The sequence below is a fragment of the Dermacentor variabilis genome, chromosome 8, assembly GCF_050947875.1.
Source record: "Dermacentor variabilis isolate Ectoservices chromosome 8, ASM5094787v1, whole genome shotgun sequence".
NCBI lineage: Eukaryota > Metazoa > Arthropoda > Arachnida > Ixodida > Ixodidae > Dermacentor > Dermacentor variabilis.
In genome coordinates, this window is record NC_134575.1 from 120,306,892 (window position 1) to 120,323,131 (window position 16,240).

The 16,240-nt window shown below is 48.2% G+C and overlaps 2 protein-coding genes across 38 annotated transcripts in view; both read right to left on the reverse strand.

Moving 5' to 3' along the window:
- Positions 1-8,258, reverse strand: part of LOC142591253 (uncharacterized) — a 29,857-nt gene extending 21,599 nt beyond the window's left edge. The window contains exon 1 of the mRNA XM_075703593.1: positions 7,816-8,258. Within this exon, the coding sequence (XP_075559708.1) occupies positions 7,816-7,861 (46 nt within the window). The 5' untranslated portion in view covers positions 7,862-8,258. The remainder of the gene's footprint in view (positions 1-7,815) is intronic.
- Positions 8,259-11,676: 3,418 nt separating this feature from the next.
- The window catches only part of LOC142590557 (myosin heavy chain, muscle-like), a 47,069-nt gene continuing 42,505 nt past the window's right edge, over positions 11,677-16,240 (reverse strand). For all 37 annotated transcript variants that reach the window (XM_075702781.1, XM_075702768.1, XM_075702791.1 and 34 more), the window contains exons 27-32: positions 15,579-15,775; positions 14,951-15,134; positions 14,543-14,860; positions 13,624-14,166; positions 12,777-13,121; positions 11,677-12,080 (exon numbers count right to left, since the gene is read on the reverse strand). In XM_075702781.1, coding sequence (XP_075558896.1) covers positions 11,799-12,080; positions 12,777-13,121; positions 13,624-14,166; positions 14,543-14,860; positions 14,951-15,134; positions 15,579-15,775 — 1,869 coding nt within the window. In that variant the 3' untranslated portion in view covers positions 11,677-11,798. The remainder of the gene's footprint in view (positions 12,081-12,776; positions 13,122-13,623; positions 14,167-14,542; positions 14,861-14,950; positions 15,135-15,578; positions 15,776-16,240) is intronic.

Consider the following 16,240-nt stretch of genomic DNA (forward strand, 5'->3'; position numbering starts at 1 on the left):
AACGCATCCAGAATAAATTGATGTCTATCTTCAAGCACCACTTTTGCCATTCTGGCGACCACAGTTGAGCCTTCTCAAATATACTTCAACTCGCACCTCTAGATTCAAGTCTTAATCGCACCTTTTGTTCCTGTATAAGGTGGTCCATGACATTATACATTCCTTAAAGCTTCTTGATCATATGCATTTGTTTGTGCCGCAACAGTATACCAGGTAGCATTCCACATTCGTAGCCTGGGCTTGTTACAAGATTGTGCTAATAAGACTCGACTCCAAAACATACTTCAGAGTTCATTTCCTGTGTATTGTGTATCTGTAGATGATCACGTAGGATTAACTTCCTTTTACTTTTCCGCATTTCCGTTTTTCTCTATTTGTTTCTCTATCTTCCATTTTTTTGTCTACTACATTCATGTTTTCTCTACATTTTGTCTCACATAGTGCTCGTTAAGTGCACCAGTACAAAGGCTTTCTAGCTGTTCCTGGGCACTACAATAAAAATTTTAATGATTGATTATTATCGTAGTATAAAATTGTGCTTTTTAAGTATGTACTAGTATACTATTTTAGTGCAGTAGCTTTTGTGCAATTAAAAAAAGGGCATGAATTAGTAAGAGAGTGAGAAAATGATAGATGAAAGGTAGGGAGGTTAACCAGGACTGAGCCCGGTTGGCTGCCCTACACTGGGGAAAGGGAAAGGGGGACGGAAAGATTAAAAGAAGAGAAAGTCCACTGGGGATATCAGTCGGTCACTTCGTTTGGATCACAGACGCTGACTCAATCCGATATCTTTCAAATATCGCAGCAGCGCTTTTGTGGCCTTTTGTAGCTACGATATGCGAGGCCATGGTCCCAAGATCTTGTTCAAGGTGCACGGCTTTCCATCTAGCTGATTGAGAGCTGTGCAGAGGTCTTGCCTTTCATCTTCAAAAGATGAGCAGTAGCACAGTAGGTGTTCTATGGTTTCCTCGACACCGCAGGCATTGCACTCGGCGCTATCAGCCATTCCAATCAAAAATGCATATGCATTAGTGAATGCGACGCCCAAATGTAAGCGGCACAGCACTGTTTCCTCATTTCGCGGAAGACCTGGTAACAGCCGCAGTTGCATAAAGGGGTCGAGGGAATGCAATCGATGTTAAGTGAATTCAGGTGTGTGCCACTTTTCCAATGTCAAAAGAGTGCGCTAGCTTGCCTAAGTGTTGGGCTGCGTCGGTCCGCGATAAAGGTATAGAAACAAGGGTTGCTCCTTCGTGGGCTTTCCTAGCAGCTTCGTCAGCGAGGTCATTGCCGGAGATACCGCAATGACCAGGCAGCCACTGAAACACGACGTCGTGTCCTTTCTTGATCACGTGATGGTGCATTTCTCGTATCTCCGACACGATTTGTTCACATGACCCGCGCCGAAGAGATGACAGAAGACATTGTAAGGCCGCCTTTGAATCGCAGAATATTGCCCACCGATTAGCCGGTTGGTTATTAATATAATCAACGGCACCTCGAAGGGCAACAAGCTCCGAACCGGTCGATGTTGTCAAGTGAGAAATCTTGTATTGGATGCTTAGTGATCATGATGGTATAACCACTGCGCTGGTGGAGCTGGTCTGAGTGGAAGAACCATCCGTATATATGTGGACTCGATCAAAGTAGAAAGTGTGCAAACAATCCAGAGCTGCTTGCTTCAAGGCCAAGGTAGGCAGGACGGTCTTCTTTCTTATCCCTGGAACCGTAAGACACACTTGAGGTTGCTTTAAACACCACAAAGCTGAGGTTGAACGTGCTGAGGGTGTGAAGCCCGATGGTAAGGAGGCACGATGGATGCTGACCTTGTTGGAGAAGGACACCTGTGGTCGTCGTTCTGGCATGAATTAAGAAAGTGCAATAATATGCTATGTGCCTGATCATATGCATTGTGCTATTGATTTCTTCTGAGTTTTAATAATGGCTGGCTACTGTATGCAGTGTTGTGCAATAAAATAATATGCCACAGCAATTATTCCGTGCCTCGCAGAAAAAATTGAATATATCTTTCTCGGTCAAAACATCATAGCAGGCTGAAAACAATAAACTGCAATTTTTCTTTTTGTGGTGACGAAGTGTATAAATTGTGAAAATAACCTGTTTATATATTTTTTATACTATGCAAATGAGCTGCTCCCATACATTCGAATAAGTGCTTCAATAGTACGACTTGGCAAAGGGCAACGAAAGACTCCTATCAAAACCCTTTAATTCTCAAGCTTGTATTATCTGATGGTATGTCATTTCATTAATTTAAAGAAAGGCAAACTTGATATGTGGAAACCAGTTACAATAGAACATGGCCCTTACACTGTGAAAATGTTTTGCAGCAATACACTCAATGTGAAGGCCTCCGGATGCGGTGTTGATGCATCAAAACAACCTAGAATAATAGAGGTGCTCCATGGGCTAAATTTGGCAGAATCAAGAATTGGGGGGAGACAAGATACGAATTGCATACATTTTAGCTATTCTAGCTTTTTTTTCTTTTTTTTTTAGTGCTACAGGTGTTTCAATTCTGTTGTGCTGATTTTCTCAGAACCCACTTTTTCACGTTTTTCTCATGCACCAACAAGCATAATTATATTGACACTGATGCTTTATCTGTATCCGGTTACCGTATTTCACCGGCTAAAAAATGTTAAACGTTATCGCTCGGTGCAGGATGCGCCTGAACGTATCGGAAGTTTCGCGAATGTTATCGATGGTTCTGTCTGTTGTCGACGAACCTTGCTAATCTGATTGCATACGCGACACGAATTGTGTTGTAGTTTCTGGAAGGCGCGCGGGCACCAGCGAATAGGCTGTAACTTTCGACGACTGACGTATGCAAGCCGACGCGCTTGACCCGCAGATGAGATTTTCTACGATTGCCGACATTGCTCGCCGCTATCGTTGCGATTGAGCCGGCACTATTTATTTACCGTCACTATTACGTGGCAATATTTCCAACACAGATTTTTTCAGTTATACATTGCACGCCTAATTCTTACATAGTTGGCTGTGCAATAAGCTACCAAAGAATGAAATGGTACAACAGTTTTTGATATATGGCATCGTCGCGCAGGTGTTCGCAAAGCGATCTTGCAGACAGACGACGCGCGAGCGCTGATGTCGATATTTTGTACGCTATTGTTACTTCAAAAATAAAAACAAACTGTTGGGGCAGGTGTATATTCATTATTCAAACGTGTTTTTTATATCTAAAAGCACATACAGATCACTAACTTATTGTTTCAAGCTTAGTTTACAGCAGGCTGTTTTAGGCCGGACTTTGACGGATGAAGACGGAATAGTCCAGCAACAGTGCGCCGCAGCCGAGGAGCGAGCTTCGGCGCGCGTCGGAGCTTTTCTCCAGTGGTTGCGCGCCCTTTCCCTACAGCCGAAGCGAAGCGACGCGTTCGCTTGCCAGCGCGCGCCGAAGCTTTCGGCGCGTGCCAGTGGTTGGGGCTTAAGGGACAAACGCATACAACACGCGCTAAGAAACCTCCTGCGTAGCGCCTAGGCGGAGTCATACATTCAAGGACCAAAAGCCCCCCAGATTTTCACTGTCACGCCAGCTCTTACTCGCGCCTACGCGCAACCGGCTGGCGATTCCTCAAATGAAAGTCTTGTCTTGGCTGGCTAGCCGAGTCAAATGCGGCGGCAGGAAGTCGGACACGACCGCACCCTGATTGGTCCGCGCTGACAGCCTTCCTTCGCCGCTTCCGTCGAGTGGTTGACCACCTTGATCGACGCCCTGCCTTGTTCGACGGCGAACAGCTGATGGCCGCCGGGCGGACGCCAAGCGCGGCCCTTCGCCAGTTTTTTGCAAGAAAATCACGCCATCTGCTTCGGGCTTTACATCGAGATCAGATAGACAGAAGGCTATAGATTGCGATAGATGTAGTAAAGCCTGATTAAACCAAGCAGGCTAGAAGACTATTTGTCTCCGTCTTGTTTCACAGAGGTTTCAAATAAACATTTTATCATCATCGTCATCACCGCCCATTTCAATTGCGTGAAGCATTCATCCTAGACTGTTTAATTCAGTTGTTCCCAAGATATATTAGTCTTTGCTTTAGGTTTGAATCATGATGCTTCGACAACAAACCATTGGGTGCTGTTTCAGAGATTTGTTCTCGGTTTCTTCCCTCACTAGGCTTAACAAAGGCGACTGTAGTAGTCCAACATGACCTCCGAGATTCTATGCGCTCTTAAATCTCACGGGCCTTACATTACACATGTTTGCTTGCTTACTTGTGCGCTCGATGGCACCACTACATACCACTGTGTGAAAATATCAGTGTGCTGCTCAAAGGCGGCATTTCAATACATTAACACGTCTAGGGCCAAGAACAGGATCATGGAGAGGGGAGGACCTATAAATACAGGAGGAGCGCTTACTCACAGTGATATGCAGCACCATAGCGCCACAGCCAAGTACTACATCGAGGACAGTGTGGACAACCCGACCGCGCATTCGTTTAGATTGGCACGACTCGTCGTTCGCTTTAGATGCCATGGAAACCACGGAGCGCGGGCATGACATATTGACGAAATGCTGCAAAACATACTGACTTGCGTGCACAATCAACGTGGCATCACATTGAGACGAGCTGCTTTTCACAGCCGATTTTGGGTGCGGGTTCTCGCTTTGCGTGCCATGTTGCCGCTTTCGGCTTCTTGTGTGCGCACCTTACCAAGTCAAAGATGTTTCATTTCATGTCGCTATGGGCAAAACTGAACTATACACTAAGCTCGGGAGACCGAAATCAGTGTCATCTCGGCCTAGCGAGACCGGGCGTCTAATTCAGGCCCACAGGCAATGAGTATATAAGTGCACGAATTGCGGGTAGGCACTCCGCTGAACGAAATGGGCACCGGCTCTAGCTCGACGCTGACAGCTGCAGCAAAAGGCTGACGATTATGCATGTCGACTTCGTAAGTACGTTTCCATTTATTGTGAGCGCGATCAAGTCTATAGACCTATTCATCGGGCGAGGAGGAAATGGCGCGAGGCCAGCCTTTCCTCCTCTCTGACTTGTGTGATCCGGCGCGGCGTTGTTTGGAAGTGTTGCTGTCGCGTGCTGCGGAACGATTTCGAGATGTTTTAGATCGTACTTTGTGAAATTTACGCAATGTCCTTTCATTTGAGGTTGCAGGGAAGTCTTTCGGTGCGTCGGTAACTACAGTACGCGGAAATATCTCTTGGGGGCGCAAACATGTAACGCGCATTATCAGCCCCGGTGTGTGTATGTGTTGTGAACTAGTTTGCGTATATCGGTTTTAATTCAACGAAGAGATACGGTGTCTCTGTATTACCAGCATGGCATGGTAAATCTGCTCACTATCTGATCACTTGGCGTAGGAAGGAAGGAAGGAAGAAGTGAAGAAGGAAAGTCAGGGAGGTTAGCCAGTTTAGGTCAACCGGTTTGCTACCCTACACATTGGAGCGGGGTGGGGGGATGAAAGATGGAGAGGGGAGAGAGAGCACATAGCACAGCACACACATCGTCAGTTACCGTCCGTCACTGTTGCGTAGTACGTGACATCACTGTCGCAGCCGCTTGTCCAAGCCCGTCTCTCAAAAATGGAAGTAGTCCCTTCGACGCCTTCAGCTGCGATGTCTTCTGTCGGCGATATGTGAAAATCCTAGGGACTAAAACATAAGAGCGCGTGCTCGCGTACGGCCAACCTAAAGCAATCACTAAACAACGAAGCGGCAGGCGCTATCAAATACTTGTGATGCACCGGCCTCGTTCTCACGCATTTCAAGTCTAGTAGGCTTAAAATCACTACATGTCTACGCTAACCTCCTGCACGAAGCCGATGGTGCTGCTCAACGCATCGATCAATGCGGTTGGTGAACCAGCATGATACATATATAAGCTATGTGTTTCGGCATTGAATTTTTCCCGGTAAAGCCATAATATATGAGTGGGATCGTATAAATAGAATGCGACAGCTAGCTATTCCTGAGGACGAAATTTCCGAACACGTGTGAGTGCATCGTAGAGAACGGAACGAGCACAACCGAAAAAAGAAAAATTCGGTTCTCATCCTCTTTCTTGAAAAAGAGAGAAAACGGGCAGACCCCGAAGTATGACTTCGAATAGTCACGCCGCATGACGTTTATAGATCTACAAACGTTGATGCCGCATGCTTGGACCAAGCGCTAAATATAACAAATATATCTTTAATCCAGCACCTACCACTGCTTAGGATGCTGGCGCAGTTCGTAAACGGTCGCTTTGCTGGACAAGTATTGTTCACACTGTAAAGTATGCTGTTATGACTAACCAAAACTATTTTATTCATGGGTGGAAACCTTATCCACCGAACCAAGTAGTCACGCATTGTAATCTGCAGCCAACAGTTTGAACGCTTCTCAAAGTATAACAGCAGAACAGTACCACGCTGTTACAATCGTAGCATATGTTTCATTGCTCCTAAAGCGCAGCTTAGAACTATAAATACCGCAATAAAGTCATATTAGTCAGTGGAACTTTCAGAAATACACAATTGATCTCCGAGGCTGATTGTAGCCTCAAACATGCGCGCACACATCGCGCTGCGCGGTCCGTCTGCCTAAATACCAGCAGAAAGCCCGGTCATACCGACTTAAACCACTTCAGTATGTCTCACAGAACCGTTTTCCCCGTACGACACGCCACGTTACACTAAATAGACCACGCGAGCGCGAGAAGAAACACCAGAAACCAGTGCCGAGCGTACACCTGCCATGCAGAATGGAGCGATCACCCAAGCCAGCATGCCGACTGCGCCTATATATATGACGTCACTGCGTAGCAATATGGTGGCGTCCATGAAAAAACGGTGTATATAAAAGCGCAGCTGTTGCGACAATCTCTTTGTCGGTGTGACATTCTTGTGCTGCGGTCGACCTACCGAAGACTGGCCGAACAGCAATCTGCAGACAGGTTTTTTCGGCGTCACGAAAGCCTGTCGGGTCAGAGGAGTTGTCGGTCTAATGTGACAGGACGCCTCTCAGCGACACAGCCTGCCGACTAGTCGGCCGATCATCGACGTCTTTGTCTTGTCGCGCAAAACTACACGAACATTTTGGTATTTGGCACCCATCGAAATATGGCCGCCGCGACTGGGACCAAACTTGCTAGCTCAAGCTCAGCAGGGCAACAGCATAGCATCTAAGCAACTTCGGCGTATTGTTTACATTCACTGGTCGGGCGTGTCTCCCAGGTTTCCTTTTTTTCTTTTTCTCCAGCGCATTGGATTGCCGAGTAGTAAGATTTATTTTGACGCGTTTAGCAACTCTTTCCTTTTAATTTTTGATCAATGCGAAAGACACTGACTGAGGCTCAATGCTGCCTCGCTTGAGGCAAGCATGGTCGTCCGAAGGAAAAATTACGCGAAATAATATTAACGCGTACAGCCTGCTTCTGTCATCCGCGTCAGTGCAGGCGAGAAGATTACTAAAAAGATTAAAGAAACACGCGGTTGAAGAAAAAAAGAAGAAGATTTGATGAATCGATCGCGAGTGCATGTCATCGGTATGGTTGTAATTACTGTCAGGCACAGCGAAGTGGAGATAAACGAACCGATAGCGTCTGCCCCGCCAGGCTCAAAAAAAAAAAAAAAACAATCCTGCGACGACATAGTAACCGAAATGGTGGATATTCGCTATTTAACCTAACTATCCAAACGCGTCTTTACGCTCCGCTACCTCATCGAAGTCGCGGAGGAACTTTCCCTCTCACTTTCATTCCGAAATTACGGGACTCTGTGTAGCAGGGCCCGACTTGTTTCGCCCTGAGTGACACACGTGCTCACCTGACCAGCACAGAAGCAGAAGGTGACGGAGCAGTTGCACCGCCATCGTTCCAGTGGAAAATGCCCGATTTCGTTGCACTGGCAAAACGTTTCTCTTCCTGTGCAAAGGAGAAATATCCAAAATAGGCTGGGCTTCTTGTGCTAACGCAGCATTCACTGCAACGGCTTAGATGAACGTGACTCTTTGACTTGATCTTTCAATGGCAGAAACAGTAAAGAGCTGCTGTTGCCATGGCATATTACTGCAAAGCGCAATTCTGCATTTCCACCTCAAGGCTGTCCACTGGCTATCGCGTACTTCTCAAGATACGATAACCTGTGACTCCACTTTTCAAAGATAGCCGAGCGCAGCTGGATAGATTCCGCAGTATAGAAACTTTCATCCCCATCAGCTCTTCTCCGCAGCTGAAGAAACAGGAATCGCCGAGATGCGTCATGTGGGGCACTGGAAAACGGAAGAAATAAAACCGTCCTTTATGCCTGTTATACTCTACAACAAAAAAAAGGGGGGGGGGGGGAGGGAAGAGTGTGTCTGCGAAAGCGACTTCCAAACGCATCGCGTGGCTTCGAAAACTGTTAAAACAAGATGTGTGCGTGCAAGGGAGGGACGCCAAAAGCGCGGCCACATTGTGGGCGACGCCTGTCGTCCCATCCGCTTTTCTTTGTTTTCTCACGTTCCAGCTGTCACGCCTGCTATATGTTTCTTTCCTCTTTTCATTCATTCATTCTTTCTTTCTTTTTGTTGGCACGAGAAGGGAGCTCTCCGGAACTCGCTGCACCAGTCCATGTTTTCAGAGTGGGACCATAATCACTACGGTCTCCTGCATCACTATGTCTTTAATTAAGGATGCTTTGGACGTATGACTGATGCCGCGATTTTTCACCGTGGGTATCGTAGGGAGTACTTTCTTTAACGTACTTTTTTCCCCTTTAGAATGGTCTGTTTTCGTTCACAATGCACGTTGTAGGTTGTTTTAAGTTGAACTAAGTTGCATTCTTTCACTTAGATCTGTCTTCAGAACAGTTAAGCGTTTAACGCTGACGGCGATTCTTATCAGCGCGCAACGGAATGCGTTTCAATGAATCTAAACTCTAGCATGCGTGGCATTTTTAATTTCCTGTTCCCGACTCCACACAGTTGTGACAACCTCAAGAAAACCGCGGCTGCACATTAAGGAAGCCCGCTTTCGAGCGCACAATTGTTCATCGTAGTAAGCCACAACGACGCTTGTATCCGTGAGGATGAAATTTAGGCAGCTGCGTTAACTGTCCCTCACTCATATGTTGTGTTAACTGCCACAAGCAAGGGTGCCCTATCTCACTTGGGCCAAATTTGAAGTCACCCAAGCGTCCAGTTGTATGGCTCGCGAATAACAATGACCTGTTCGCCTATGTTAGCCCGCGCGCTCCAGCACACCAGCTGAACACAACTTTGCGTGCGTCTGACACTTGGTAGAGGAATGAATGACGAGTCATTGTGAACAAGTTATAGACGGAGTTTGTCGCATCCAAAGCCATTCGTTAACGCAAACGAGTGCGAGATTCCTCTGGCGTCCGTTTCACTGGTCACAAAATGTTAAGTTAAATGCGGGTCCTATCGTTCGGGAACTGCAGTGGGTTGTGGGGAACGTCGTAGAGGAATAATTTTGATCGGGTTGTTGTTTTTTCTGCCGCGCCCCTAAATCCAAAGAGCCTTTTGCCGCAGAAGCAGCATTTTCTCTAGGCCTCCTGCAGTTTTGCGGTATAAGAATGGAACTAAAGCTTTGTCATAATTCAACATGCCGGCACCCCGCCTGCCCTTTACAGGTCAAACAGGTAGCCCTCCTAAAGGGACAGCTTTGTTTGGCTCTCTCATGCGATTTCGAGGTCGTTCGTTTTTAGTGCGTCTGCTAACCACAGGACTGCACATAAAGTACAAATAATCGCCATATATATATATATATATATATATATATATATATATATATATATATATATATATATATATATATATATATATATATACCTGTGCTTTCTCTGCAGTTGTTCCGATGACTCGGTGTGCGTACCGGAACAATGTACACACACTGATTAGTGTACAAGCGTACACTACTCGGTGTGCAAAAACAAATGGTTTCCCAAATTGCCACTCTGCTACAAATGCCCGACTTGAAGCGCTACTTTCATGATTAAGACGAGTCCTTCTTGGCCTTCCTCTTAGGGACATTCGAATTTCCCGTTTCGGCCATCTGGCCGACACATGTAGGACGTTGGCGGTCCAGCGGATCAGCTTTTATGACGTACGGTACAATTTCTACGCGAATTAAATGCAACTTTAACGCCGTATCACACTAGTGCGAGAATGCCACAGTTTATGGATATCCAGAAACAACGAAAATCTGATGGTTGCCGAAGTTATCTACGACGAACACCAGACGAGCAAGGACAGCAAAAAAAGAAAAAAAAGAAGCCAATGGCTCGCAACGGGTGATAGAGGCAAGAAGAACATAATAAGCGGCATTGGAAACAGTGATAGAGAACTGTAGACATGCTAGCTTTATTCCACACTTTTTTTCATTACGCCAAACCCGCGCATAAGTCGACTAACTCGGATGCAGAGGCGCCCATCGGTCTGTTAGAGTGAGTCTCAGTGAGTTCAACTGAGTTTGAGTTCGAGTGGGAGTGAGCCGAAGTGCATTCGAGTAGACGCGGGCTTGCGTCAAGGAGAGTCCACATAGATATGTATGGGTCTCAAGTTTTAGTGAGTAAATTTTAGTGGAAACGGGCATGCGTCTAAGCCAGAATCAGCCCCAGCAAATCAAATTTATTATGATTTTGCGTTAAAGTCAAATTCACTCGTGATTGCGATTGCTTTAGAGCACACGATACAAGTCGAGTCCTTATGAAGCCAAGTGAACATGTCTGTACCTGCCGGTCTCAATCTTACTTCGGTAAGTCTGAGTACAGGAAAGTTAGCTGGGCAGTGAGTTGTAGCGAGTACGAGCCCCTGCGAACTTAACTGCGTCTCATTTGTCTGAGTTTCAATGAGCTGTACGATATACAAGTTATGTTGTGATTGCTTTGGAGCAACTTCTTTCTGTTGCCAACGAATGATGCCACACATCATGAGTAACGCATAATTCAGGGGCGGCGGAAATGTGAACATTATTTGTATTTACATTAGCTAGGATGTGGAAACAGTGTAGACCAAGTTCAGTAACCTCTCGCGTGCGTACAGGGCGAGTTCGGGCACCGCAGGCAGAATTCGATATCGGGTGGACCGGCTTAGCTTTTCCAGTGGAGTTCGAACGATTGATAGCCACAAAACCACGTGCCGGTTAGTTTGGTAAGCTTCCTACTTAGAACAGCAAGCAAATACTATCGTTATATTTTTTTTGACATAGTTCAGCGGGCAGACAACGACGGTGACAGAGTGGACTATGATTCATTCATAGTTCGCAGCAGCGCAAGAACATGGCCTGCCAAATGCGCCGTAAAAGGCCCCATGAATTTTTACCACCTAAGGTTTCTACACTTCACCTAAGTAAATACAAGGGTGTTGACGCATTATTGCCCCATCGGAGTACGCACTGTGGAAGACGAACGAGTATAATCGTTTCACCTCATCCCATTTCCCTTGCACCGATATGACCAAGACCAAGAGATTATCACAGCCACAGAGATTAAGCAAGCAAGTGGCACCGCGGACTGGATCTCCGCAGCGGAACGCCATAAACACAGCGGCCGGAGGGACGCTATAAGAATATTGTAGCTTGTTCCTAAAGAGTGCAATGTACTGAAATACATCAAATGTATTTCGAACCGCTTCGCGTCTGCAAGCGCGACGCCCAGCGGTAAGCGGAAGCACAGAGCGAGGCCGAATCTTGGAAAGTGTCGTTTATTGTTCCGTCGTTTGCTCGCCGCTTGCGAGCAGCCGTAATAGTGGTAGTGATAGTCGTGGCAGGGGGTCAGAAGAAAGACAAGTAGATAAGGCGTCGTTGTGCTTAGGTCCTGAGGGGTGGGGCGGAGGACAGTCCGGGTGACATGGCGCGGCCGGCTGACGCCGAGCTGCGGTTCTTGGCGCGAAGCTTGGCCAGCGTGTTCTCGGCCATGTCGGCGCGCTCCTCGGCATCCTCGAGTTCTTGCTGCACCTTGCGGAACTTGGCCAGGTTGAGCGCCGCGATCTCCTCGGCCTCCTCGATCTGGCGCTTGTACGTCTTGATCTTCTGCTGCAGCTTGTCGACCAGGTCTTGCATGCGCTCGTGGTTCTTGCGGTCCTCTTCGGCCTGTGGGAGAAAAAGGGGGGGGGGGGCACGATCAGAGAGCTCAATGTTGCAGAAGTGCCAGTCCGCATGACTGAACGTTTGGAAATTCTTGCAGATCGCCTCCTCGAGGCGTTTCAATTCTTCAGACTGTATTTCGTGTCGAATTGATTTTAATTATTGCGTTCATATATGGCAAAAGAATGGTGGGTCCTTTCTAAGACAAACCATAAAAACTCACTCTCTTAGAGCCGTATTTCAGGTATCGAAATACGAGATTCGATATTTGTTTTTGTCAGTGTCACAAAATTAGTGCTTCGTTTTCACCTACCAATAAAAAATGTGAATCCACCTCTGAAACGACAAGTTAGGACCAGTGGCGTTGCTAGGTTAAGTGGCACCTGGGGCCCATGGGTCTTCTGTCACCCCCCCCCCCCACCCCATGTGTTGTCGAGAAACGCCAGAATATTAACAATTTCCGTGTGTCTTCAGACGTATATGACACCCCCCCCCCCCTTACTGGCCCCTTGCACCCGGGGCCCACGGCCCCCCGCTCCCCCCCCCCCCTTTGCTACGCCACTGGTTAGGACTACTCAGTTGGAAATAGATGCTTTATCATTGAAATAGAAATTGTCGTGCGAAAAGCACCTAATCCATTTCTCCCACAAGCAAGCACTGTGGAGTGGAGGAGGAGTGCTTACTTTTCGTAGATTTACGTACCTGGAATTGCAGCTCCTTGATGCGGCGCTCGCTCTTGCGGAAGTTCTTGGCAGCGTCTCCGTGCCTGCGCTGCTCGTTCTCGAGCTCGTTCTCCAGCTCGCGCACCTTCTGTTCCAGCTTCTGGATGATCTTCTTGCCGCCCTTGAGCGCAGCGGCCTCGGCTTCATCCAGGCGCACCTGGAGCTCCTTCATCTGCTGCTCAAGCGCCTTGCGCAGCTTCTCCTGCTGCAGCGCATGGTCCTGCTCGGCGCGCAGTTCGTCGGCAAGACGGGCAGCGTCCACCATCGCCTTCTTGGCCTTCTCCTCAGACTGCTTGGCCTCGTTCAGCACCTCGTCCAAGTCGGCCTGAGGAAAGTAGTCACACAAGCACAAAGCTCAGTTATGCCCTTTGGGCAGAGAATGATCACTTATGTGCAATGTACGGGTTAACGTAATGTAGCAGTGTGTTTGAATACTTGACCCCAATGCCTTGCTTCGTTTTCTTCTTGCTTTCCCATATAGTTTCCGCCAAAGATATTCAATTGATGATAGCTCCGTGAGGACACGGTTATTCTGAATAATTTAGTAAAGCATTTCGTAAAGTAAAGCAATAATGATTGTTGATACCGGCTGTCAGTTGTACGGAGAGGAGGCATGTACGCCTTAGTGCTGCAAGCAGCCCGTTTATATGTCTTCAGAGAAGATTGCGCGTTGCAGTGGGCACTTAGAATAGTTACGCCTTTCATAACTGGACAACTTGAATAGGTGCCAGCATTCACTGTCAAATACTTTAACCAAGTTGTTCAGATGTAGTCAGAATGATCGCAAAAGCAAAAAAAAACAGCGTTTTGTCAGAACGTGCGATTACCTGCAGAGCCTGCATCTCTCCCTCGAGCTTCCTCTTGGCCACAGACAGGGAAGCGGTCTGCGCCGACAGTTCGTTAACCGTCTCGTGCATCTCGCTGAGTTCGGCTTCGCCGGCGCGGCGGGCGCGGTCCGACTGTTCCAGCAGCTGGCGGCTCTCCTCCAGCTCGCCGTGAAGGGCATTGCAGCGGCGTTCAGCCGAAGCGTACTGTTCGCGGGCCTCGTCCCGGGCGCGCTGCTCCTCCTCGAGGGCGGTCTGCAGGTCCTTGACGTTCTGCTGGTACTTCTTGAGGTTCTTCTGTGCTTCAGCGTTGGCCTTGTTGGCGTGGTCCAGAGCGATCTCGAGCTCGTTGATGTCACTCTCCAGCTTCTTCTTGAGCCTGAGCGCCTCGGCCTTGCCCTTAGCTTCAGCCTCGAGACTGGCCTGCATAGAGTCGAGCGCCCGCTGGTGGTTCTTGCGCGTGTTCTCAAACTCCTCCTCCTTCTCCTGGATGCGCCGGTCGATCTCCTGCCGCACCTGCGACAGCTCGAGCTGTGCCCGCAGTACCTGAAAGATAAAAATAAAGAAGCAAGTCACAACACGTTCACCGGTTAAAAAAAAGAAAACAATGCCGTGCTCGAAGATTGAGTCGCTATTTTGATGCATTGTCCTTGTTCGGACTTTCGAGAACACAAATCTGGGCCTTCATTATGCTTCTGCTGTGTTGAGAAATGTACGCGCCCCGTTGACACATTCACCATAGCGGAAGCTGTCTCGAACGTTTGAAGTCATGAGATTTCACTTCGCTTTGGGGTCATGCGAACCAGCGCAACCCCTTGATCACATTATTTGTGACAACTGAAGTTTACTTCATCCCGCAGGAAAAACAGAACTGAGCAAGCTACTGCAGCGCCGTGCAGTAAAGAGGGTGGATCAATCGCACCTTGTTCTCTTCCTGCTCAAGCGCGGCCTCGGCCTCCTCGAGAGCAGCCTGCAGCTCTTCCTTCTCCATCTCGAGCCTCTTGCGCGACTTCTCGAGCTCGTGCACGCTTCGGCCACCCTCGCCAAGTTGGTCCATGAGGTCCTTGATCTCGTCCTGCAGGTTCTTGTTCTCGCGTTTGACAGACTCGTAGTGTTCCTGGCTCTCCTCGTAGGCAGCGCGCAGCTTGAACACCTCGGTGGAGTAGTTGCGGCACTCCTTCTGAGACGCGTCCAGCTCGGCGGCGAGGTCGTCCACCTTGGCCTTCCATTCGGCGATGACCTGCAGCGGAAGGCAAAGTGCACATGTGAGCGAACGTGCCCTAGCTACGACTAGCTGCCTTCCAAACAAATGGTGTCGCCGAGACCGTACCTTGTCGAACGACTTTTGGCGCTTCTCGAGAGAGGCAGCAAGAGCGTTGGCCTTGTCCACCTCGATGGACATGTCCTCGAGCTCTCCCTGCAGGTGTGCCTTGGTCTTCTCGAGCCCGCTGCACTTGGCGTTCAGCTGCTCCATGGCCTCCTCAGCCTCCTGGAGCTTGGCATGCAGCTTGCGCCTGCATACCAAGGCAGACGAAACGGCTGTGATGAGCACGCCTCAACAGAAACTATTTTGAAGGGTAGCGCGCAAGAGGTAACTTCACTAAGCAAGAGCAGTGTGTTTCATTGCTATGAAATTTAGTCGGTATATGGCGTATTCTGTCAAGTTCAGGTTTGCCACAACTAGATTTGCCAGGGCAGTTTCCTTCGCATGGTTCATACGTATGAACGGCTTCGTGAAGACAATTTCAGGCTTGTTAAGCACGAGAAGCTGTAAGCACTCATTAAGGGGACACTCGCAGCAACCTCTTTGGCGTACTCATGGTGGTTGCGAGCAGAACATAAGAAGAAAGATGCAGCAATCTGAATGAAAATTGACTTAGTATCTAACGTGGCGACGCCATGACGACATTGATGAAGCTTCACAAAGAAATGGCAAGCTAAATAGTCCCAATACTCACTTGGCTTCCTCGAGTTCCTCCAGGCGTGCCAGACCCTCGCTTTCGTACTTGGAGCGCCAGAGCTGAGCCTCGGCGTTGGCCTTGCTGAGCTGGCGCTGGAAGTCAGCCTTAGCTTCCTGTTCCTCTTCGATGCTCTCGCGCAGGTTGTCCAGGTCGTGCTCCAGGTTGCGGTACTTGCCGAGAATAGCAGCGCGCTCCTGCAGCGGTGGCGGCAGTGTCGGGAAATTAGCTGCTTCTATCGTGTTTAAACCGTAGCTTGTGATTGGCAAATTAGCATGAAAGCTTCATTGGGGGAAATCCTGAATGTGGTCACGGTTAGTACCACTTGGGAAATGTTAATCATAAGCAGCGTGAAGGGTACCAGCGATGGGGAAAACCAAAATGCACTAAGCGGAATGTAGACCACTTCTCGAAGCTGCACAGGTTACTGTACGTTTTAGCAGGGTGGTCTCGAAGGCGCTTAGTGGCACTAAAATGACCGTACTGCTATGGTTTAAAGCGAGATGACTTTTCTTTTAAGCTTTCAAAACTTCTGCAGCAGCGGAAACGGAAATCACTTGTAGAACAAGCACAATTGACAAATAGCTCTTGTCTGTGACGCCGTCGACTGCGTCCTTTACGCAAACACTGTATTTTACTCAACTGGTCTACCGATGTTTCAG